The following is a 26,120-nucleotide window of genomic DNA, read 5'->3' on the forward strand; positions in this document are numbered from 1 at the left end:
TCCTAAATAATTGAGACTATTTATAAGGAGATTTTGGAGTTATAGCAACTGAAATATGAAACATCACAGAGGAATGAAGAGTTTATGTTCCTGTAATGGTACATCAATTTATTCAATCCATCCTCCAGACAAGAGTCTGGGAAACTGGGGATAGTGATATACACTGGGTTCAGGGGTCAAACCCTATTTGTCCATGCATCTATATTGTGTGATTCTAAGGGAGAGAAATGTAAACATCTTCTTTTAATAATAATAATTTTAATAATGCAGGAAAATTATCAAAACCAGGAAAATCATAAATAAAATGTAAAACCCAATGGACTAGGAAGAAGGGAAAATCAGCAGAAGATAAAAGGAAACAGATACCAGGGAACCTGAACAGGAGAGCTGGTATTAAGTACAATTTAGGAGGTGGTGCTGCTCTTTATAGACAATCCTCCAATTCATGCCTGTGTGGGGAGGGAGTTATTAAGGTTATTGAACTGACTTGGACATAAGTAAAACTTTCATGAAAATCCCCTTTGTTGTATATATTAATAATGAGTATAGTTGCCATTTATTGAGAGTATTTGCTAGGCACTGTATGTGGGTTATTTCCTTTTATTTTGAAACAATTCTGAATTAATCATTAAAACTTTTTACATATGAGGAAACTAAGTTCCTAAAAGGTTAAACAACTTTCCCAAGATAATGCATACACCAATTGTTAAAATATTTAAAGACCACCTATCTCTGTACTACCTTCTAGGCTCCAAGAAATGATGGTGAATGAGCTAGGTGCAATGTCTTCTGTCATGAAGCTTACATCTTAGTAGGAGAGAAGAGATGGATAATTCACAAATAATTAATAAAAATATCAAGTGAAAGGAATTTTAATTGTAATGTAAAGTGACTGAGGTATTATATTGTATCAGGTATTTAGGGAAGGTCTTTTAAGGAAGTGACATTTGACTTGAAAATGGGATGGCCAGAAGGACATAGCAATGGAAAGATGTTCAGGGGAAGCATTTCACAGACAGTAAGCTCTACCAAGTTTAGGCTTATTTGTATCTAAATCCCATGCTCTTTCCCATTAAATTAATCTTTAATCAGATAAAATAATGTAAGTGTGTTAACACTAAACTTTTGCAAATAAGTATACAGTTATTTTAAGTAACAGTGAAGAGACTAGTTAGACAAAAGTAAATACTAATTAGAATAAACCAGGCGAGGTGGGGCATGCCTGTAGTCCCAGCTACTCAGGAGGCCAAGGCAGGAAGATGGCTTGAGTTTGAGACGAGTTTGAGTAACATAGTGAGACTCCATCTCGAGAACATTTAAAGAAAAACACTAAATAGAGTGAACCATAAATGGCAGAGCCATAAAAATATTTGATCATATTAAACCTGATATCAGAATTATGTATGTAATTTTGAAAAGAATTTTGTTAACTTTAACTGATACTGCTTATTAAAACTATATGACATGAAATGTAGTGTTCATTCTCTGGTTCTATATTTCCCTCCAAGGCCAGTTTAATCCTGTGGAAAAGTGGTTTGACAATGAAGCCCATGGAGGTTTATATGGGATCTATATGAACCAAGATGGCCTTCCTGGATGTTCTCTTATACAAGGATTTACCATTTGGACATGCTGGGATTATGGAATTTATTTTCAGGTAATTATGATTAAAGATGGTGATTGTTTATTTTCTTTTATGATTGTCCTTAGTATTATGTAACCTGCAAATTCTATTGCAGACCACAGAGAGTGTGCACATTTATAATGTGACCCTGGTTGACAATGGAATGGCCATTTTTCCAATGATTTACATGCCAGCTGCTATATCACACAAAATTTCCAGTAAAAGTGTACAAATTAAGGTAAGAAATTAATACAGCCACACCATGGAGAAAAAAATAACTTGGAGAAGGGTGGAATTTCTGAAGGACTAATAAGAATAATCTCCTTAACTTCTATCTCTGTCTCGCCCACACCTCCCTGCCTTTGTTCCCACTGCCCTCTGCCTAAAAAACTGGTCGGTTTTTTTTTTTGGGTTTTTTTTTTTCTTGAGATGGAGTCTCGCTCCGTAGCCCAGGCTGGAGTGCAGTGGCACAATTTCGGCTCACTGCAAACTCCGCCTCCCGGGTTCACATCCTGCCTCAGCCTCCCGAGTAGCTAGGACTACAGGTGCCCGCCACCATGCCTGGCTAATTTTTTATATTTTTAGTAGAGATGGGGTTTCACTGTGTTAGCCAGGATGGTCTTGATCTCCTGACCTTGTGATCCGCCCACATCGGCCTCCCAAAGTGCTGGGATTACAGGCGTGAGCCACCGCGCCCAGCAAAAAAGCTGTTCATTCTTATCTCTCCTCCTCCCTTCCCTCTTCTTGCTTATCACCTGCTAATCTTGCAATAGTTAGTTAAATTTTCACTCCCTCTATGAAGTTTTTTCTGAGCCAGTTTAGGTGGTAATGACACTTCCTCCACTTTTTTGTGCCTACTGTTCCCTGGATGTATTTATCACAGAAACATAACATGTCCTTATATGTAATTATTTACATGTCTGTCTTCCCTCTCCTATTCTCAGTGTTTTTCCAGTTGGGGTAGCAACCTTTTTCATCTTTGTTTAATGAATGATCCACTTTTTGAATTTATAGTTTGCGTTTTATTTACTACAGTAGAATTTAGTACTATTCATTATCATGTTTTCTTTTAGTAAGAGCTATTATTAATGCTATATTGTTTGGCTTATTTCCAAACAGAGCTCATTAATTGTTGGAAGTAGCCCTGGGTTTAATTGCTCTGATGTCCTAACTAATGATGATCCCAATATTGAACTCACTGCTGCTCATCGGAGTCCTAGATCTCCATCAGGTGAAAAATTTGAAACTTTAATGTTATTGTTCATACGAGTGCATATTCAATTTTCATTAACTTTTTTTTTTGGTAAAAGGTGGGAGAAGTGGGATTTGTTGGCCTACCTTTGCTTCAGCTCATAACATGGCACCCCGAAAGCCCCATGCAGGGATCATGAGTTACAATGCCATCAGTGGCCTTTTGGACATCTCAGGCAAGTACACAGTCTTTTACAAATCTTCTCAATTAATTTCTGTAGAGAATATGTAGAGGATAACTAATAATGTTTCACTGTTAGTAAAAATGATTTAAGTGAATTTTTATAGCAATCTGCTCAATATGACAAAGAAATCAGACATCAGAGTCAATTTTGAGAATGGTTTCTTGGCAGGATTCTTATACTGTATGTTGAAGAATTGATGTTAAATTTTCCTTCTAAAACAACAACGACAAAACACTGGCATTTGTGATTTAATATGAATTAATTTGTATAATTTGTAAATGCCCTTTCATGTAAGTAGGATTATATATTATCATCCCCTTTTAAAATTGAAGAACCTTAAGCTCAAAGAACTTAGTGCCTGGCCAAATTCCCACAGCTATTGGCACAGCTAGGATTAGAATCAAAATCTTCTGATTCAAACTCCACTGCTCTTTCACTGAACCAGGATGGCTGCTTAGAAATGTAAAATAATTATATATAAATTAATGTAGTAAACACATCAATTATTTTCATTTGGCCTATTAAATAACACTGTGCATTTCCTGTTTTAATGGAGCAAGTGTCCCTTCCAGGATAATTTTAACCAGTGTCTCTTTGAAGAAAGTAGTTCAGTAAGTTAGACATCTAAGTTTTAACATATTCTTTCTCACAACTTTAGATCCCAGAAATGTGAAACAAATGAGCAACATTTTTAAGTGTTAATTGCAATGCTCATACCCTTGGAGGAAATTGTATAACATGCTACATAGGTTGTAATTGAACATATATGGCTTTTAATAAATAATATGCTCCAGAATATTATAAATATCATGTGACAATGAAACTGCCCTTATGAAATGAAGCCTTAAGATTGAAATTTATTGAAAGAACATTAATAACTATTATTATTTCATAAGATATAGTCTTTTAAAATAACATATAAAACTTGGTTGACTGAGATTCCCTAGAAACAGCCTTAGATGAGGACTTTTATATTAGTGGCTTCTTGGAACACCTAGTAGAAAGGGAAGGAAGAGAACAGGGCAAGGGAAGTTGCTAAGCAAGGATGTGATATGAGCTGAAGGGCAGCTATACTTGATGCCACTGGGAAACTCTAGAGTGTAAGTTAAAATTGCCACGGAGTTGATCCCACATCTGGTGAGGTGGGTGGGGGACGGAAGTCATTTGTATCCCCATGTTAGTTTTTGGTTACAGCTGCCCCTATGGGGAGGACCTTGATTTCCCGGGTATGTGGCTCCTTTTTGGCTAAGCTAATTGTCTGGGAAAAGGGAGATTTGTTAACAGCCAATATTCAAAGAGATGAGAGATGGGTGTACCAGCCTGTATCCACTTTAGTCCTCTCTTGGGACCACTGGGATCTACTTGCTTTCTTCATTGTTAGTTATATTAAGTTATATATGATTTCTCCAAGATTCTGCATGGTCACAATTTCTGGGAAAAACTTTAAGAAGAGGTTTGGTGGTCACACTGCCATAGCTGGTCCCTAAACCATAAATGATACTCATCATCTCTCTCATCCATCACCCTTTCTAAATTTCTGTCTTCCTTGGTTAACACTTCTGCTTGTCAAGATGGCTTGCCTGGTAGAATGGCTCAGACCCTCATCCCTGTTATAAATAGGCCCCTGGTCCATGGTGGCTCATGCCTGTAATCCCAGCACTTTGGAAGGCCAAGATGGATGAATCATGAGGTCAGGAGTTCAAGACCAGTCTGGCCAACATGGTGAAACCCCCACTCTATTAAAAATACAAAAAAAAAAAAAACTAGCTGGGCATAATCCCAGCTACTTGTAAGGCTGAGGCAGGAGAATTGCTTGAAACTAGGAGGCGGAGGTTGCAGTGAGCCAAGATCACACAACTGTACCATGGGCAACAGAGTAAAACTCTGTCTCAAAAAAAAAAAAAAAAAAAGTAGTCCCTGGTTTCTGTGCCCTTATGAAGCCATGACTTCTGTACTTGCCATTTTACAACTAACAGTGGGCATATACCCCAGTGGATCATGTGAGTGCATCCTGCCTTCATTCTATAGAATAGGCCTACCTCTGCATGGTGATCAGGATCAGTTACTTCTGCCAGATGGTAAATGCCTTCTTTGTCTGATGAGAAGCCTGAAGTGACCATGAGGTAGGTATAACTTTATTTTTATGGAGTCACTTACTGTATGTCCTGCTGAAACACTTCTCATCTGGGAACTATGACCTCCAGACTCATAGAACCTAAAATTTTAGTATTGGAAACACAAGTTTCCCAAGTGAACTTCCAGGGATAATGGTGAAAACAGTTACTCCTACTTCTTGCCTTTGGTACCAGCACCCATGTATTCTATATTTTTTATATTTACCACCATATAATGCCTTTTGTTTTAGGTTAATAACACATTTTTTGCAGGTTGTCATTTCCAAAGTTGACACCTGTGCCTTCAAGAATCTATTCCACCAGTCTTTTGGGGTGACATTCTCCAGATGCTATATTGTATGATTGGAGCAATTCTTCCATGGTGATTCCATTGTCTTATGCTCACCCCTGTACCTATTTTGTCGAACGTGAGTTCTTTAGTCCAGGGTGATGTTATGCAGGAGCCCGTGCCATTAGATCACTTTGTGAGTCCTAGTATGGTGGTGCTAACTGAAGCCCTATAAGAAAGGAAAACTCACACCAGGAATACATGTCAGTACTACTCAGCATGAATTGTTACCTTTTCCAGGGTGGAATAAATCTGATGTCACCAACTTTAATTTAAGTAATTGTTTGATTTCCTGAGGAATGGTAGTATACTAAAGACTACATTTTAATTTCTGTTCCAGGCAATTTGGGTCAGACATTATGTAGTAGAAGTAGCTCCACTAACATTGGAAAGAAGGTGTCCATACTGTTGGATCCATGCATAGCCTCCATCTTCACCAAAAGGGCTACTCTGTTCATAAGCTGATTTTGTAAGGGCTGGGGTGGCTGAGGACAGAGATTAACTGATGTTTGTTGGACAAATCATCCTGTCCATTTGGTTTTTCAGGTACTCTTCTGTATTGAATGCTTATTGGTGGGAAATAGCATGCCTTTTGTACCCATTTTGACATGTCTATCCACATGTTTTTCCCTGAACATCCAGTCTACTTCCTTCCAGGCCCCTTACCAACCAGCTAAGCCACTCATCACTACCCAGGAGTCCATATTTATCCTTACCTTAGATCAGTTCTCTCTCCACAAAAAGTAGGTGACCCTGTGTACTACCCAAATTTCTTTTAATTGGAAAGATCTTCCCACACCACACCACACCATACCACACCACACTCATTCAAGGCCACCTCTGAGTTGGGCTGAAATGCATTGGAATTATATAATACATCCAATATAATACATCCAATTTCAATATTCCCATTTTTGAGCCTTTGACCTGCATTTTTCTCACAACATGTCATGGAAATTTCAGCATTTCTACTTAATGTGGGCCATCACTATTTCCAAGCTTCTAAAAGTCATTCCAGCAACATATTAAAACTGGCCATACTAGTGTATAATTCCCTTGGAACAGCTCCTGTGGAAGATAAGATTTGTCTTGTAAGGCTCTATTGAGGTCCCTGATGATTTCAAGCAAGCAGAGCAGGAAGTTACTTTCTAATAAGAAGGAATATACCATTTATACACATCCAGAGCATTCAGCACATTCTGAGACTTCAAGGTCCAAGTGGCTCTTCCCACATATCTCCAACTAACTTAGCATCCCACTTTGTTTCTGTCAGGGCCTTTGATGTAGGGGATTTGGTAGGGCTCAGAACCCAACCATCTCTTAAGTTGTAAGGTTCCTCTGATCTTACACTTAGATCCTGAGATTTGCTTTGAATGTGTGAATAACCACTATAGTTTCCTTTTCTTTCTTCAAAGCATTAATAAAGTAGAAGCAGAAATGGAATTCTTATGCAAGTGGCTTATTGAAGGTATGCTCCCAGGAGAAAGGGAGTGAAAGAAGTATTAGAATAGGGCAGAGGAAGGAGCTAAGCAAAGATATGACCTCAACTGAAGTTCAGCTTCTTCTACCTGAAACTTCAGAGAGCTGTGGAGTATAAATTGTGCCAAATATTTTTCCCACATTGAGGCAAAAGGTTCTTCCATATCTCTTGTCAGTTAGGCATAGCTACTTGTGGTAATGGACGGGAGTACATAATCTCTCAGGTGAGGGAACTCTCAAGTGGCTAAAGGCAATTCTTTAGAGAAGACAGCAGCTGGCCAGGTGCAGTGGCTCACGCCTATAATTCCAGCACTTTGGGAGGCCAAGGAGAGTGGATCACTTGAGGTCAGGAGTTTGAGGTCAGCCTGCCCAACATGGTGAAACCCCATCTCTACTGAAAAAATACAAAAATTAGCCAGTCATGGTGGCAGGCACCTGTAATCCCAGCTACTCAGGAGGCTGAGGCAGAATTGCTTGAACCCAGGAGGCGGAGGTTGCAAGGAGCCATGATCACACCACTGGACTCCAGCCTGGGCTACAGAGACTCCATCTCAAAAAACAAAAAAACAAAAACAAAAACAAAAACAAACAAAAAAAAACAGAAGACCGCAGCTATGAGTGGTTTGCAGCCAATACTTATAGGAGGAACTAGGGGTTGGGTGCACTGGCCCAGTAAAGGAGATCTGGGCAGGGCACAAACAGCATCTGCTACTGTGATATTTTCTTAATACTAATCTACAGGTTTGTATTCCTGTATATAGACTCTTCTTAGGAGAAAATATAATTAAGAAGGGGCATAGATAAAACATAACTGATTTAAGAATTTTAGAGGTCACCTTTTGCTTTTCTGTTTAGAGTTATTGGATTTTAAGTATAATGGAGATTAAGTTTTTGGATCCAATCAATTTTCTCTTTTAGCCACGTAATATATACAAAGAAGCCAAGGGAAAAATAGTGGTTCATTTATCTTAGCTGGATAACAAACAACCCCCCAAATTTAGAGACTTTAAACAACCATTTAGCTCATGATTCTGTGGATTGTCAATTTGGGCTTTGTTCAGCTGGATGGTTTTTCTACTGGTCTCACCTGGTCTTGTCCATTAGGTGCCATCAGTTTACAGGATGGCTATGGGCTGGTTAGTCTAGGATAGCCTTACTTCCATGTCTGAAGGTTGGTGCTTGCTGACAGTTGGTGCTGGCCATTAGCTGGGGCGATAGGAGTGATAGAGCCACATGTATCCCAGGCTTACTCATATGTTGGAAGTCACAGAATTCCCTGGAACACTAAGAAAGAGCAAGCTCCAATATGCAAGCACTCTCCAGATCTCTGTTTATGCCATGATTGCTATTGTCCCATTGGCCAAACCAAGTTACATGGCCAAGCCCGGAGAAAATATGGGAGATCATTACCCAGTGATATGGATATGGATATTGGGAGGCAACAGGCTACAACAAATAGTGGTAGACTTATTTACCATATCAGGCAAGAGCTCCATGTTTAAGGTAGTGACAAAAGATGTGTTTGGCAGAATGTGCATTAAATCTGATTTTATCACTTTCTTTAGAGAAAATAATCATTTATCTATTATTTATGTTTTAGGTTCAACATTTGTTGGATTTAAGAATGTTTGTTCAGGGGAAACTAATGTTATATTCATTACTAACCCTTTAAATGAGGATTTACAGCATCCAATCCATGTGAAGAATATAAAACTGGTTGATACCACTGAACAATCAAAAATATTTATACATAGGCCTGATATAAGGTAAAATACATAAAAATTGTGGTTTTTCTATCTTTATAGTTTTTCATTCTCACTTCCTCCTGCTCAAGATCTGAGAAAGTTGGCATATTAAAATAACTGCCAGTTTTTATGATACTTTAATGAGCATTATGAAAATTAAGACCATTTAATAATGTAAATCTAAATGTTCTCAGATGAGTTTTTAAAACTGGGCTTTAATATATATGTTTTCTCCCATTGCTTTTTGTGTGTGTGAATCATCAATAACATCATCATTGTTAAATATGAAAGCTATAGATGGGGTCTGAAGTGTGTTATACATTAATATCTTTCCATTTAGAGCAGGCATAATGTGCCTGTAGTTCTAGCTACTCAGGAGGTTGAAGCAAGAGGATTTCCTGAGCCCAGGAGTTTGAGGACATCCTGGAAAATAACTCTGCCACTCAGGCTGGAGTGCGATGGTGCTATCATGGCTCACTGCAGCCTCAAACTCTTGAGTTCAAGCAATACTTCCACCTCAGCCTCCCAAGCAGCTGAGACTACAAGCACAAGCCACTATGCCTGGCTTAATTATTATTATTATCATTATTATTTTTGTAGAGACAGGGTCTTTCTATGTTTCCCAGGCTGGTCTTGAACTCCTGGCCTCAAGGGTTCCTTCTGCTTTGACCTCCCAAAGCACTGGGATTACAGGCAAGAGCCACACACACAATTTTTTTGTTTGTTTCTCCAATAACAGTCATTAATAGATAAGAGATATCTCTTATTATTTCTTCCATTTTTCTTACCCTTTTTTGGTTACCTATTGCTTCCAAAATATCCTATCACAGGTACCCCAAATGTGCTTGGAAATTAAATGTCAGCCATTATAATCACTGTGATTATAAATACACATAAACTTAGAACAATGATTTTCTGATCACAAAGGTCAGTTGGTGTCAGGACATTTCCAGAAGCGATCATTTAGATTCTAAGTCATAGAATAATATATCTAATAATTCCTACTTTTTATTATAAGTACAGACCAGAAATTTAGATATAAGACAATCCTGGAGGCAGAAAAAATTTTATTACTGATCTTTGACCATTTTCAGCTTAGGGGAAGAGAAAAGGAATTATGTTCTGTATTTAACCATTTTCAGCTTAGGGGAAGAGAAAAGGAATTATGTTCTGTATTTAAATAGGCATCTTAGCCAGTCATTGTGGCTCGTGCCTGTAATCTCAGAATTTTGGGAGGCTGAGGCAGGAGGATTGCTTGAGCCCAGGAGTTTGAGGCCAGCCTGGGCAACATAGGGAGATACCATCTCTACAAAAAATTAAAAAATAAAAATTAGCTGGGTGTGGTGGTATACACCTGTGGTCCTAGCTACTCAGGAGGCTGAGGCAGGAGGATTGCTTGAGCCCAGGAGGTTGAGGCTGCAGTCAGCTGTGATCACACCACTGCACTCCAGCTTGGGCAACACAGTGAGACTCTGTCTCAGAAAAAAAGTAGGCACCTCTTCAGATAAATATAATATTTCATAAATTGTTTGACTTCATCTGATTTTGCTTTGCTGACAGCCCAACGCTTACTCATTTAATTATTGTTGAATTCAGTGTTTGGGGGGTCAATAGAGCCCCTCTTCAGTAGGCAGTTATTAGCTCTTATTTAGTTGTCACTGAATCTTTCAGATTCAACATATAATTTTAGTTTGTAAGTCCTGAATAAAATACCACGTTTTCAAATATGATTTTTCTGAGTTCTGTGCTTGCAGGCGATGCCATCAGTGCTCTCCCAGATCTTTAGGGGCAGTGTACCCAGCCCCCAAATGTTCTCAGTGTTGGCAAATAACAACCCATGGCTTTTCAGAACTTTGCTCTTAGCCAAATAGAACTAGCCATAGGAGTCCAAAGTGTTCCCTCCCACCAGCCTGCAGTCCCTGTAAAATGACTGACTGATTCAGGAGTACAAGACTGGCTGCTTTGTCTTAAGGTGGCAACAACTCTGCTGTGCAGTTCATATGCCAGAGGTTTTCATGGGATCAGTTTAAAGCCAGTGGATAAACCACTTCTCCCCCTTTTGAGAGGATTCTTTTGCTAATTTACTTGAACAAAAATCCATATCTCAGGCTTTATTTCTTGGGAACCTAGACTAACAGCCCAAAGCCACAACATAAAAGACTGCCACTGAGCACTCTACTCACAGACTTGCTTACAAAAGTACATTGCACATATTTGAATACAACGAACACATGAACTACAAAAATATTTATTAAAATCCTTCTCTAAAACTTGTATATTATGTAAGGAATAACTTGTATTAATAGCTTCATATCTTTCTCATAGCAAAAAGGGAGAGCTATTCTAGATACTATTTAATAGATCTGAGCTGTCCACTATTATTTTGTTACTATAACTCTGCCCATGGTATATATCACGGTATTCTATGAGTATATTGTATGCATACCATTTGAATGTATAGTACCTCACACATTAAGTAGCTATTTTATTATTATAATCAGGTAACAATCAATCAACACTCCAGGTAACTCAAGATGAGGCCAAAATACCATCTACATTTGAACTGCATGATGAGTTTATCTTACCTCTTACTTTTATCTATAGAATGGTTACTAAAATATGTAGCATAATAAACACAATCCAAGTATATCTATATATCCATAAACAAAGGTCTATAAGAATATATACTAATCTGCAATTGGTGATGAGCCTAAAAGATTAGTATAGGAAGGTGATAGGGATTGAGCTTTTAATAAATCTTTAGATTATTTTATAATAAGCAATACTTTCATAATTTTTAAAGACAAGAAAGGAAAGGAAATAATAATAAAGACTTCCCTGCCAACACAGGAATTTTATATGTCCTGTATAACAGTAATCATTCACCTACTCTCTGGAGCAATGTTAGTATGTTGTGAACAATGCACAAATAAGAAATCTATCATTCAACAATATATAGAATAGAAAAGTGGAATTCTGATTTTATATCCCACAGGTATGACTTGTCGTTTTGAAATGTTAATGAATTCATAATCATAGACCAAATCAACACAATGGAAAAGCAGCCCTCATTATAATGCAAATTACATAGGCTACTTGGTCCCACTTTGAAATCTCTCTGAAATAAAATTCAATAGATCAATTTTTTTGGATACCCTCTAAGTAAATATTCAAGTATATTCATATTGCTCTCTAGAAACAATGAACTGAATAATTCAACTTTTCTCCACAGTAAGGTCAATCCATCTGATTGTGTAGACATGGTTTGTGATGCCAAGAGGAAATCTTTTCTTAGAGACATAGATGGCTCCTTTCTGGGGAATGCTGGTTCTGTGATACCTCAAGCAGAATATGAATGGGACGGAAACAGCCAAGTAGGAATTGGAGACTACAGAATTCCTAAGGCGATGCTCACATTCTTGAATGGAAGTAGAATTCCTGTCACTGAGAAAGCACCTCATAAAGGTTTGTTGGATCTTGCTTATTCTGTCGTTAGGCCTTAAACTCATGAAACAAAATATGTGTTTTATTTTTAATGACTTGTCTACTCAACCAATAACTTATATTTTCTATTTCTTAAACTAGCATAACAAGAAAAAGATGTTATAAGGATTTTTTTTGCAAAGAGATTCTGTATTATTGCTAAAATATACATACATATGTTTCTAGGAATTATTAGAGATTCAACCTGTAAGTACCTTCCAGAGTGGCAGAGCTATCAGTGCTTTGGGATGGAATATGCAATGATAGTTATTGAAAGTCTGGATCCTGACACAGAAACTCGAAGACTTTCCCCAGTGGCTATAATGGGCAACGGTTATGTTGATCTTATTAATGGTAGGTATTCAATATGAGTAAACTACAGTTACTCAAAACATTGCTTGTTATTAAATGCATGAAGCCATCTCATAAATTATTTACCCCACACAACTAGCAAACATCAGGCCTTGTTTGCCTTCCATTTGTAACAATGAGCAATGTGCAGGGGAGAGACTTGATCCTGCAGTACCTCATCCAGGAAAGCAAGGACAGTTATTTAAAATTGGGCATTAAAATAAAAAGAAGGAGGGGAAGAGGGATGGAGAGGAGAGCAAAGAGTAGGGGAAAAGTTATTTCTGGAGTGATCTTCATACTTTATTGATAAGGTGGTATAAATATTTTAAAGAAAAAAAAGGTCCAAGTATCTCCAAAAAATACAATTCACCTAACATATATTAAAAACTGATAATGTGTTCTTTGGAATACCTGACAAGCAGTATTCTCAGCCTGCTCATGTTTTATGCTCATGAATCTTTGGAAGACTTATCTTGCTATCAACATGTTTTTTCGTCTCTAATTCCTTTGACTGTCAAGACCAGCTCGTCAAGCTCTAGCATCAGGTTTCTTCCATTCTGGCCTTAGGAGGCTGTAGCAGAGAAGGAAGGTAATGGCCTCCATGAGGATGCAGATCAGCTTAGGAGACCAAGGCTTTTTGAATAAGATGAACTTCTAAAAGGTACTGAAAACACAGGACAGGGATTCATTGTATATCCTTGAAATGACACCAGGGGCTCAAAACTTAGTCCCTAAACAGGCTTAGATTAGGATCTTTCATGTGCTGAAAGTGTACATAGCTTGGATTAGATAGATTTATGTGCCCTTGTAGTGTCATAACATGTACTAAAATATTCTAGAAATCAATAAAATATAACAGAATGAACTAAATCAGGAGTATTCCAAAGTTTCATGATTTTAGGACTCTCCTCACTTCTCCCACCCCAATGTGTGCTATGCCTGGTTTCTGTGACCTGCAGTTAACCCAATTTTAGATGCTGCTTTTCGGATTGTATGAAGCAGAGATCATGAGAACAACTTTAGAACTGTCAATGAATAATGGAGTAATAGAAGAGATCTTTCCCAATAGCTCTGTTTTATATGGTGAAAAAGATTTCATTGTCTTATTTTTACATTTCCCTTTTCTGGCAAGCAATACAAGTTTTCCATTTATGACAATGACAAGACGTATTTCTTCAATATGAATTTAAATTTTAAAAAGTGACTATCAATTTAAAGAAGTCTTATGTAAATGATAGCAGCACAGAAAAATCTTGAAGGTGTTAGAAGAATCACTGAAGCTTGGGATGTGCTATACTAGATGGGAAAAAATTCCCCAAGATAAAAGTTACAGAAAATAACTGAAGTTTCCTTTTGAATATTAATATTAAATTTTATTTATTTTAAAAATATGACTTTTGTCTCTAAATTTTTATGTTATACATAGATATTTCTTTATGTTTGTTTTCAAAACCCACAAAGAAAGTATATTTTAAAGTAGGATTTATATTTTGTATGCTAAGGAAAAGGTTAGGCTCTACATGAACTTTAGAAGTTTATATTGATTTAAAATTTGATTGAGGTGTAGTTATAAATATTGATAATACTTCCAAGTAAGCTAGGAAATTCAGAAAACCTAATGAATAAATACATCAATACAATTCATTCCATATTTCACTCAATGTTTTATATATGTATAATCTCAGCCACTTTAAGTGAAATAGAGAAGTTTGTTACAAAAGTCATTTTAAACCTGCTCAGAAAATGTTTGGATTCAGGTAGAAAAGCATTCACTATCACTTGGCTTTCTAGAGGGTTTGATAGAGTGTTATTTCTTAGGTGGCTTCAGTTCATTAATGATGTCAACACTCTAATAGTCATAACTGTCAACAAAAATTTCTTAAAATTAAAATGGAGGAAGATTAATTACTTGATTAGATGAATGTGTTGAATTTACAAATTAACTATTTTTAAAAAACAAGTGCATGAGTGAAAGAACAAATTAATGAATCAATGGTTCAGGCATTCAAATGTCCATGTTTTCCAGGTACAGAGCCTATTGTTAACAAATTAACTCTATTATAGCACATTTCCTAACAAAGAGCCTGAGAAAGTTCAATTCCCACTCAAGCTTATATTTGGTAGAGAGGAGAAAGGATCAAGCATTTTCTTCCTCACCATGTGGCCTAGGCTTGAATATTATCATTAAAGAAGAGATATATGGAAATCTACTATTTCTATCAGTGACCTTCCAATACAAATTCTTATTAACACATTAATGTACCCTTCTTGCCCTGGGCAGTGTAAAAGTAGGGTGATAGGAAGAAGTTTCTTCCCTGCCTTCCTTTTTAAGCCAAGGTTTGAGAAATAGCTTAGCTGGCTGGGTAACGGTGGATGGGTAATAGGTATAAATGCTGAACTTGCATTTGAACTTGACCACTGCAATTTATTTTTAATACAATTACTCTTCAGATTTTATACTAATAAAATGCATGATATAGGAGTATGCACTTTCATTTTGCATGGATTTAGGCCCACAGGATCATGGCTGGTGTGCTGGATATACATGCCAGAGAAGGCTGTCCCTGTTTCACAGCATTGTGGCTCTGAACAAATCTTATGAAGTTTACTTCACTGGCACCAGTCCTCAGAATCTTCGACTGATGTTGCTTAATGTTGATCATAACAAGGTAGGGCAAAATGTCTTAAGAGTAATTGCTGTTGATTATTTGCATGTTATTTCTATCTGCTAAGGCTTGTACCTCCTCCCCTGTTCTAACATTGTCAGCCTTACAGCTCATTTCCAAGGATGCATCAGGGTACCACTGAAATTATTATTAGCCTAGACAGTTTTCATCAACCTGAAGGTACAAGTACCAAGCATCACCATCATCCCCTTGCCATATGCACTTGATTCTGGTACTCCATACGTGAGGCAAACCTAAATTTTTATTTTTTTATTATTATACTTTAAGTTTTAGGGTACATGTGCACAATGTGTAGGACAGTCACACATGTATACATGTGCCATGCTGGTGCGCTGCACCCATTAACCCGTCATTTAGCATTAGGTATATCTCCTAAAGCTATCCCTCCCCCCTCCCCCCACCCCACGACAGTCCCCAGAGTGTGATGTTCCCCTTCCTGTGTCCATGTGTTCTCATTGTCCAATTCCCACCTATGAGTGAGAATATGTGGTGTTTGGTTTTTTGTTCTTGCGATAGTTTACTGAGAATGATGATTTCCAATTTCATCCATGTCCCTACAAAGGACATGAACTCATCATTTTTTATGGCTGCATAGTATTCCATGGTGTATATGTGCCACATTTTCTTAATCCAGTCTATCATTGTTGGACATTTGGGTTGGTTCCAAGTCTTTGCTATTGTGAATAGTGCCACAATAAACATACATGTGCATGTGTCTTTATAGCAGCATGATTTATAGTCCTTTGGGTATATACCCAGTAATGGGATGGCTGGGTCAAATGGTATTTCTAGTTCTAGATCCCTGAGGAATCGCCACACTGACTTCCACAAGGGTTGAACTAGTTTACAGTCCCACCAACAGTGTAAAAGTGTTCCTATTTCTCCACAACCTCTCCAGCACCTATTGTTTCCTGACTTTTTAATGATCGCCATTCTAACTGGTGTGAGATGGTATCTCATTGTGGTTTGATTTGCATTTCTCTGATGGCCAGTGATGGTGAGCATTTTTTCATGCGTTTTTTTGGCTGCATAAATGTCTTCTTTTGAGAAGTGTCTGTTCATGTCCTTCGCCCACTTTTTGATGGGGTTGTTTGTTTTTTTCTTGTAAATTTGTTTGAGTTCATTGTAGATTCTGGATATTAGCCCTTTGTCAGATGAGTAGGTTGCAAAAATTTTCTCCCATTTTGTAGGTTGCCTGTTCACTCTGATGGTAGTTTCTTTTGTTGTGCAGAAGCTTTTTAGTTTAATTAGATCCCATTTGTCAATTTTGGCTTTTGTTGCCATTGCTTTTGGTGTTTTAGACATGAAGTCCTTGCCCATGTCTATGTCCTGAATGGTAATGCCTAGGTTTTCTTCTAGGGTTTTTATGGTTTTAGGTCTAACGTTTAAGTCTTTAATCCATCTTGAATTAATTTTTGTATAAGGTGTAAGGAAGGGATCCAGTTTCAGCTTTCTACATATGGCTAGCCAGTTTTCCCAGCACCATTTATTAAATAGGGAATCCTTTCCCTATTGCTTGTTTTCCTCGGGTTTGCCAAAGATCAGATAGTTGTAGATAAGTGGCGTTATTTCTGAGGGCTCTGTTCTGTTCCATTGATCTATATCTCTGTTTTGGTACCAGTACCATGCTGTTTTGGTTACTGTAGCCTTGTAGTATAGTTTGAAGTCAGGTAGCGTGATACCTCCAGCTTTGTTCTTTTGGCTTAGGATTGACTTGGCAATGCGGGCTCTTTTTTGGTTCCATATGAACTTGAAAGTAGTTTTTTCCAGTTCTGTGAAGAAAGTCATTGGCAGCTTGATGGGGATGGCATTGAATCTATAAATTACCTTGGGCAGTATGGCCATTTTCATATTGATTCTTCCTACCCATGAGCATGGAATGTTCTTCCATTTGTTTGTATCCTCTTTTATTTCCTTGAGCAGTGGTTTGTAGTTCTCCTTGAAGAGGTCCTTCACATCCCTTGTAAGTTGGATTCCTAGGTATTTTATTTTCTTTGAAGCAATTGTGAATGGGAGTTCACTCATGATTTGGCTCTCTGTTTGTCTGTTATTGGTGTATAAGAATGCTTGTGATTTTTGTACATTGATTTTGTATCTTGAGACTTTGCTGAAGTTGCTTATCAGCTTAAAGAGATTTTGGGCTGAGACAATGGGGTTTTCTAGATATACAATCATGTCATCTGCAAACAGGGACAATTTGACTTCCTCTTTTCCTAATTGAATACTCTTTATTTCCTTCTCCTGCCTAATTGCCCTGGGCAGAACTTCCAACACTATGTTGAATAGGAGTGGTGAGAGAGGGCATCCCTGTCTTGTGCCAGTTTTCAAAGGGAATGCTTCCAGTTTTTGCCCTAAATTTTTACATAAAAACAATGTACATCCAAAACTGATCACTTGGAATTATATACTTATTCTTCAATGCTGCTATTACTTATATATATATCAGAAATACACCTTTGGAATTTACTTCAGAGACTGCAGCATGTTATTTTTAATATCTTCAATAATGTCAAGTCTTTGCTAGAAACTGAACTCAGCCAGGATCATTAAATTTATATTTAATAAGTATGAAAAGAGTATGAGTTTAACCAGTAGTGTCATCACTCAGATTTTCTTTTCTAAGAATATGAGACTTTAAAGTCCCAGGGTGTTTAATGTGAAGAAAGAATGCTGATAAGGTGAAGCAGAGAAAGGAGTAAGGAAAGGAGGCACCAGCCCCTTCCCAGGAGACAGCAGTTCCATCCCTTCGCTCCAGACAAAACCTTGGAACCACTCTTGACTCCTCTCTTTTGCTCACATTCCTCATCCAACCCATCTGCAAGTTGTTTTGAGTCTGTCTTCAAAATACCAGAATCTGCTCACTTCTCACCACCTCCACTGCTACTATCCAGCTTGAGCCTTTCCTGGATCATGGTAATTGCCTCCCAATTCCTCTTTCTACTTCCACCTTTGCCCTTCTATAGTCTGTTCTCAACTTAGTAGCCAGATACCGTGAAAACATGTCAGATCACGTCTCTCCCATGCCCCAAACCCTGTAACAATTTCCCTATTGGTCTCTGTCCAAGAGTCAGAATCCTCACCATAGCCTGTGAGGCCCTATGGGAATCTCTCCCATCCCTGAGCTCTCTGGCTTCTTCTACTCCTCCAGCCCCACTGAGCTCCTTGCTGTTCCTACGGACACCAAACATGCTACCCTCCCGGGCCTATGTTTCTGATGTTGCCTCAGTCTAAAACATTCTTCCCTAAGTGGCTAAAGTTCCACTCTCCTCAGATTCCACTTTCTCAATAGGCCTCCAAGATCACGCCTCCTTGCTTGGCTCTCCCAAGTTACATGCACCCTGATTTACTTTTTTCTTTTCTCCACAGGATTCATCACCATCTAACATGTTTCCTACTTTACCTTTTATTATTTCTATTTTTTGTTTCTCATCACTCTTGAATATAAGCTCAGAGAAGCCAGTGGCCCTGCCAGCACTTAGAATACCACATGGCTGAAATAGGAACTCAAAATTTTCTTTTGTAAAAAATTAGAAGAGAATATTTTACCTCTAAAAATGAGAATGGTGACTACAAAGTAATGTGACTGTTAATATTCTGAGCCTCTGAAGACAATATCCAAAGAAGATTCCAGAACTAATGTATAGCTTATTAAGCTCCATATTAATCCTTCCCTGCGCTTGGAAAAGCCAGTCTCTTTATGATCATAGCTGAGAGCATGAAATGTAAGCAATATAAACATGAAAAATGAATAAAACTAAATCAGAGAGAACAGTTATTTTGACATTTATTAGTCTTCCTACCAAATTTTTCTCAGAGATAATCATTTTTTTTCCAACATTAAGTACCTAATTTTGTGTGGCTGCATTATGTAGAGTATAGCAAGTCCCTCTTTCCCTGCTCCTGATATTGAAAGCCTGTATTGTCCTTTGTTGTCTTTTAAATGAATCTTTCTTTAAACTTAGAGATACTCCTCTAATAATTTCTCTTATTGTACTTTTCTACTAAGAATAGTCAATTAAGGGTTAAGTTGTACTATCTGTATGAATGGTTGAATGTAAGCCCATTTTAAAATTTTAGTTCATCCCTTATCCCAAATCCATAAAACTTAGTTTTAATCGTTTGCAGAAAGTATACAATATTGAAGGACGGTTTAAGTGCTAAATTACAAATATTCTATTTTGTTGCTTTCTTAAAACTTTCTTTTCTTTAATAGGCTGTTCTAGTAGGAATTTTCTTTTCCACACTTCAACGTTTGGATGTCTATGTGAACAACTTATTGGTCTGTCCAAAAACTACAATATGGAATGCCCAGCAGAAACACTGTGAACTTAATAACCATCTGTACAAAGGTATTGTCTCATAAAAAATACAGTACACATGGAATATGTACTTATTTATAATATTTTAAGTGTCTGATTATTAGTATTTTTAATTCCTTATCTATTGATGATGCAGAAGAAAACAAGTTTTTAGCCATAGTCCACCAAATACTAAGATGTGTTCATTTGTAACATGAGTGTCTTGAAAGATCACTCCTAATGGAACTTATTTATCTGTGCACATGCAGATATGAGTTTTTGTTTATCATGGACATTCTTTTGCTTCCTAAGAATGTTTTCATTCTGCATACATTGAGTTCAGTTCTTCCTATGTCTAGAAGAGATTTTGCTTAAAAGTTTCACCTTATCTTGGCTTTACTTCTATTTCATAGAAGTTAGAACCTGAATTAATTGGCAGTCATAAGAATTATTGCCAAGAAAGCTAATATAACATCAACTGAAGGTTGTGAAGTAAATATGATAAAATAAACTTGTGTTAAATGAAACATATGGAAGAGGCTAAACTTATTCATTGACCGATATTTGTAAAACCAGCATTTATCTCTGCTTATGTAAGTCTTTTTGTTAAACAGTGTTCTAATGAGGCCAATAGCATACATTCCATTCCACATGGGCTACTCATCGTCATTTTCTGATGTGATCCATATTCTTGGCTAACCATTATATAGATGTGTGTGGTAGATCATAATATGAGCTAGACTTGAAAATATGAATGGGTAATCTGTTTGCTTTACCATTTATAGAAGAAGTCATATTCCTACTAATAACATGAACTGCTAATGTTTCCAGAGACATTACTATATTTCAGGCACAGCTCTACATGCTTTATATGTAACTCATTGTTACTACATCATAGTAACTCTATGAGGTAGGCACAGATGAGTAAATTGAGACACAGGAAGTAATTTGCCAAGATAGTGGTCTTAGTTCAGTCTGCCATAACAAAATACCACAGATTGAGTGGCTCAAACAACAGAAATTTATTTTCTCTGGATCTCTGAAAGTCTGAGATCAGGGTGCCATGATGGTCATGTTCTGCTGAGGGTTCTTTGCTCGGCTTGCAGATGGCCACTTTCTTGCTGTGTCCTGACGTGGCTGAGAGAGTGCAAGCAAGCTCCCTGGTGTCTCCTTTTAGAAGGGCACTAATTCCATCATGAGGTCTCCCCCTTCACAATCTCATCTAAACCCTGTTTCTTCCCAAAGGCTCTCATCTCCAAATATCATCACCTTGAAGATTAAGGCTTCAACATGTAAAATTTGGGGACACAATTCAGTCCATAGCAGTCTCAAGCTGGTATGGTGCACAGCAAGTACTCAAAAACAGTCTAGCTGTAAAACCCATGCACTTAACCATTATGCTATATTTCCTTCTTTTAAATTAAGAGAGTCAGCGTTACTACTTTTTATATATAAATAGTTGTGTCATGAATAAAATGGCATTTATAGCTTAATTTTAATAAATTGTTCACTCTTTTCAAATAACAGATATGGTACCAAGCACAATATCATTCAGAGTTAGGAAAATAGGAACTATCTTCATAGGCAGAGAGTTCCACTAACATATATTGAACCCAGACAAATGCTGAATTGTATAATTAATAGTGGAATAAGGCACTTAGCTTCTTATCACATTTCATTGTGAGGCTTATTAGGAAAAAGAAATTAAAATTTTAAAAGGAGGAGGGCATTTCACAGTAATGAAAAAAGCAGACATAGATATTAATAAAACATTTCCAAAACCCCAAAATATGTATAGATCCACAACACAGGGATATTATTTTGTTCTCCATAGACAGAACGTAATGTAAAGAATTGATAATGTAGGTGCTGAAGAGCCAGAAAACAACTCCACCAATGCCCTCTTACAGATAAATGTGTGTTTTATGGTAGTGGTAGTGGTGTTTCTCTGAAACAGCGTTGCTTTTAAGTTAACGTTTTGCTTTGGCACTTGGCATGCAAAATAATATCCCTGTGTTATGAACCTATACATATTTTGGGAGTTACCCAAATGTTTATGATCTTTGTCTCTGCTCCTTTCATTACTGTGAAATTCCTTCTTCTTCCTAAAATTTTAATTTCTTTTTCCTAGTAAGCCTCACAATGAAATGTGGTAAGAAGCTACATATCTCATTCCACCACTATTACACAATTCAGTGTTTGTCTGGGCTCAATAAGTGTTAGTGGGTTTATTAGCTCTTAGAAATTGTTGATACTCTGCCATAAAATCATACATATATTCATTCATTATAATGATCTCAATCACTTTTGTAAAATTCAGTTTCCTAGCAGAATTTGTCTTGCATTAGCCAAACATTTTTCAGGCTGAAATGTAAGCCTGTTTAGTTGGTATAAGATTCTTCTGAGATGTTTTAATATATACTTCATTTTTATTACACAGTTTTGTCCTTAGTTAAAATAGAAACACTGAATTGTAAATGCTCTTTTAAGAGTTGGCATATAGCACTGTATAAATTAGATAGCTAGTAAAGTTAAATTTATATTTTTAAATTACCAAATGCCTTCAGTCAAGGCTTTAAAATTATGAGCATGTGAATAGTGTTTCAACTACAGTATAGGCTCCTGGGATCATAACTTGATTTGTTTCTCATTTATACTGTGTCTATATAGCTAATTTTTAAAAAACAAACAGTGTGTAATGATTATTTGTGGTATTTTTTAAAGGAGTGGCTTTAATTTCGCAGGTCAGTTCTGTAAGTGTTTTTGTTTTTAAAAAGGTATGCTTTCTTATGAAAGAATGATAAAGTTGAATTTGGGGGACTTTCTAAATTCAAACAAACATTAAGTAATGCATGTTGATTGTGATAATATAAAATACTTAGCTGTGATGTTCTGGCTTTTTTCCTTCATAGACCAATTCCTTCCTAACCTGGATTCCACTGTCCTTGGTGAAAACTACTTTGATGGAACCTACCAGATGCTTTATCTTTTGGTTAAAGGAACTATACCTGTTGAAATTCACACTGCCACAGTGATATTTGTTTCTTTCCAATTACCTGTTGCAACAGAAGATGACTTTTATACCTCTCACAATCTGGTTAAAAATCTTGCCTTGTTCCTAAAGATACCAAGTGACAAAATCCGTATCAGCAAAATAAGAGGGAAGAGTCTGAGGAGGAAGAGATCCATGGGATTCATAATTGAAATAGAGATTGGAGACCCTCCTATTCAGTTCTTAAGCAATGGCACCACAGGTATGAATAACAGGTGTTTGAGATGGAGGAATGCAATTACCAAATCCATATCCATAAATAACCTGATCAGGACTTGGTGAGCCTGGCCTCAGGAAATCCCATCAACCCCACATCCTGAACCCTCTAAGTGCCCAGAGACCCTTTTTCCTTCTTTGCTCCTGTACTACCAAACTGTTTTAGAATTGGAAGGAATTTGAATCTCTGTTTTGTTATTGTGATGATTAATAAATTCAACAAAAGAATTTGATCTAATATAAAAAGATCTGGGAAGACCTACTTAAGCAAGTGACCTTATAGATGAGAGATTAAGGATGAAGATAGTCAATGAAAAGACAGAGGAAAAAGAGTGTTCAGGCTATGGAAACTGTTGGTGAGAGTTTGGTGCATTTGAAGAGAGGAAACAGGTCCAATTGGTCTGGAGTGGAAGGAGCCAGGAAGGACAAGCTGCTGGAGGTGTAGCCGAGGGGTAGACAGGTGCTAGATGTGGAAAGCTTTGGAAGTCAAAGGAAGGACTGTGGATGTTTTCTTAAGAAAAAGAGTAAATATTCTTGGATATTCTGAGCAGTAGATTGGTGGGTTAGATTTCCACAGTAAAGTCACAGATTCACCCCAAAAAGGGCAGATGTGCAAGTACATAATCTGTCTTTATGTCCTGTGACTGAGCGAATCATCCTCACAAGCCATCATCCCCTCTCTGTGTCCCTCACTTCCTATTTTTTATCAGAGATAAAAAAATAAGCTCATCTGTCCCATCAGAGAAATCTCTGCTGGCTGAAATCATTTCCTCAGGGTCACTCAGTTTGGGCACTTGAGTAAATGCTCAGCTCTTCAAATTTTCTCTATCCATCTGCTCCTTTCAAGTTGGGGTCTGAATACCAAGGGGCTGTTCTGGCCTCCGTCCTCATGTTATCATCTTGTCTTCACAGCCTCTGGTACAGAGTGGGTCATCTTCTCTGCTCTACATATGCATCTCTTGAGGTACTACTGAACTTACCTGGTCTTCTGGGATGCAATAATATCCCCCACTGCTAACCTGCAACCATGCCTTTGTCTTCAGTGGTCAAGCACAAGTACTCTGATCTAGGTGTACCCCTCCCCAAGAACAGGAAAGGCAGGTATCTGTCAGAGGAAGATCTACCATCCAGTTAATGAAGCTTACACTTCAAGCCCCCTCACTGATACAAGTCCTGGGAGGGGCTTTCACTTTCAATACCTTAGGAGAGGTCCTCATAATGTGGTCAAATCATTGAATGCTATTATGAAAGCTACAAAGGTATGATTTTTCTGCATTCCTTTTCCTAAAGAGATCCTCTAGACATATATAAACTACAGCCCCACTAGGTTGGGATCTACCCTATCTACCTGTGTTCAGTCACTTTATCATTAAACTCCCAGGCTCTGTGTAAACCTGGGTACTGGGTGAAGTTCTCACTTTATGCCACTAGAGATCTTCACTCATTTTCCCAAGAGGTTTGCTTCTAGGCATTGACCCTATGCACCTACCACATTATCACTCTGGAATTCTATCAGCTAAGCAGGCGGAAGTTTCTTCCATTGGGGGGATAAGCCTGTGGGAAGGCTTGCCTGTGTGGAGGGAGGTGTTTATAAACTCTTGGTTAGAAGAGCGTAGGAAGCCTAGGCTTGTGTTGCAACCAGATCTCCCACGATGTTCTCTGCCCAGAGTAATAGTTAACTTTCCTTCATCAGTTCTGTACTCACTTGGACTTACAGGCTCAGGGTTTGGACTCAGCATGACGTTGCCTGTTACTTTAGGAGTTGTAAAGGGCCCATGGCACATATACAGATTACTCACCTACTCTTAGAAATCTCTGGTGAGCCCTTACGTGTCGTGAGGTCCAAAATTTACCACACTAGCCACTAGATATCCAAAGAAACTGGGATTTATTTCTTACATGTGACATACATTTCCCCACATACAATCCCTCCTACGTCCATCCCCTTAAAGCAGTTTTAGCTTGTTAGATTTATCCAGACAGGTATAAGACCACTGAAGAATGTAGAAGTTAGGGATGGTGGGAGGGACAGGCTAATGGCACATTTTCTAGACATAGACTGCGATAGTGTTTCAAGTCTCAAGGAGAACCCTACAACTTGGTGAATCACAGCAAAATGTTGAGAAGTGGCAAGAAAGATGTTCATGTAGTTGTACTCCTGGCTCCTTATAGCTTTTATATAGTATCAGGATATCCAGAAATTCCCAGATGTCCTAGAAAGGGGTTACCTATGTATTAAAGGCATTTATGAGCAGACAGAGTCCTACAGCCAGGAATAAGAGGCCTTCAAGTTAAGGTCTTTGGTTTCTAGATGGCAATCAGCAGAAATGAATGCCCTCACATGTCGAATGGTCAGCGAGAGAGAACCTGTTAACAGTGCAGACTGCATCAGACCTGCCACTCCATGCCAAAAACCAGTGAAGACAAAGTAGTAATAGTAGTGCATGGACCTGAAGCAGTTCTGTACTGCTACAGCTAGATATACAAGCCCTCAGACTTGGGAGGCCTCCTTGGAGAAGGCTGTTTCTGGAGGGAGTATGAGGAGAGGGAGGAATCTGAAAGACTGAGCCTTTTTCCAAAAGAGTCTGAGTCATCCAAAAGAGTCCTTTTGAACTGACAAGGACTGAAATAGCTTAGGACTGTGGGGTTCATAGTGTCATGTCAGACCTGCTGGCCCAAGACGTTACCTCCTTCTTCCTGAGCACTCTAAGCCTTATGGCTTAACTTTAATAGAAGAAACTCAGTGATTTGATTCCTCAAGGCATGACTCTGAATATAGAAGGTACAGGATACCTAGGAACAAGGGGTTAGCAAGGCCTGCAATACACCAAAACATTATCCTGGTTTACAGTTGTTTCTTAAAAGATCAGTCTGACTCCAGAGGCCAGTTTAAAAGTGGTTTTAGTAACCCTGCTGATGTGGCTTTAATTAGGATTTTAACAACAGGGACAGAGAGAGTTAGAAATTGGTAATGGATTAGATGTGGTGTAGTGCAGAGAGGTGAAGGAGCAGGGATTAAGCAAAACTACTAGGCTTCTGAAAAAAGGAATATGGTGCATTAAGGTATCACTTTTTAAGGTAAGGAGCACTGTGGGGGCAGAAGGTTTAAGAGGAAACCCCAGACCTGCCATGCTAGAAAAGGGGAACAGAAACTATATGTAGTGTTAACAGTAACTGAAAATTGTCAAATGTCCAAAGCAAGTAACAATTGGTTAGTAATTTAATAACTTTAGCAACTAATATATTAATACATACACATAATATGATCGATTCTAACAATCCTTCC

The 26,120-nt window shown here is 37.8% G+C and overlaps 1 protein-coding gene across 3 annotated transcripts in view; it reads left to right on the forward strand.

Annotated features, from left to right (window-relative positions):
- The window catches only part of PKHD1L1 (PKHD1 like 1), a 170,904-nt gene that overhangs the window by 133,847 nt on the left and 10,937 nt on the right, over positions 1–26,120 (forward strand). For all 3 annotated transcript variants that reach the window (XM_016959781.4, XM_063817348.1, XM_063817349.1), the window contains 10 exons: positions 1,509–1,657; positions 1,740–1,862; positions 2,744–2,855; positions 2,935–3,051; positions 8,603–8,768; positions 11,980–12,212; positions 12,417–12,584; positions 15,093–15,250; positions 19,482–19,617; positions 22,479–22,820. In XM_016959781.4, coding sequence (XP_016815270.4) covers positions 1,509–1,657; positions 1,740–1,862; positions 2,744–2,855; positions 2,935–3,051; positions 8,603–8,768; positions 11,980–12,212; positions 12,417–12,584; positions 15,093–15,250; positions 19,482–19,617; positions 22,479–22,820 — 1,704 coding nt within the window. The remainder of the gene's footprint in view (positions 1–1,508; positions 1,658–1,739; positions 1,863–2,743; positions 2,856–2,934; positions 3,052–8,602; positions 8,769–11,979; positions 12,213–12,416; positions 12,585–15,092; positions 15,251–19,481; positions 19,618–22,478; positions 22,821–26,120) is intronic.

This window comes from Pan troglodytes, chromosome 7 (genome assembly GCF_028858775.2).
Source record: "Pan troglodytes isolate AG18354 chromosome 7, NHGRI_mPanTro3-v2.0_pri, whole genome shotgun sequence".
NCBI lineage: Eukaryota > Metazoa > Chordata > Mammalia > Primates > Hominidae > Pan > Pan troglodytes.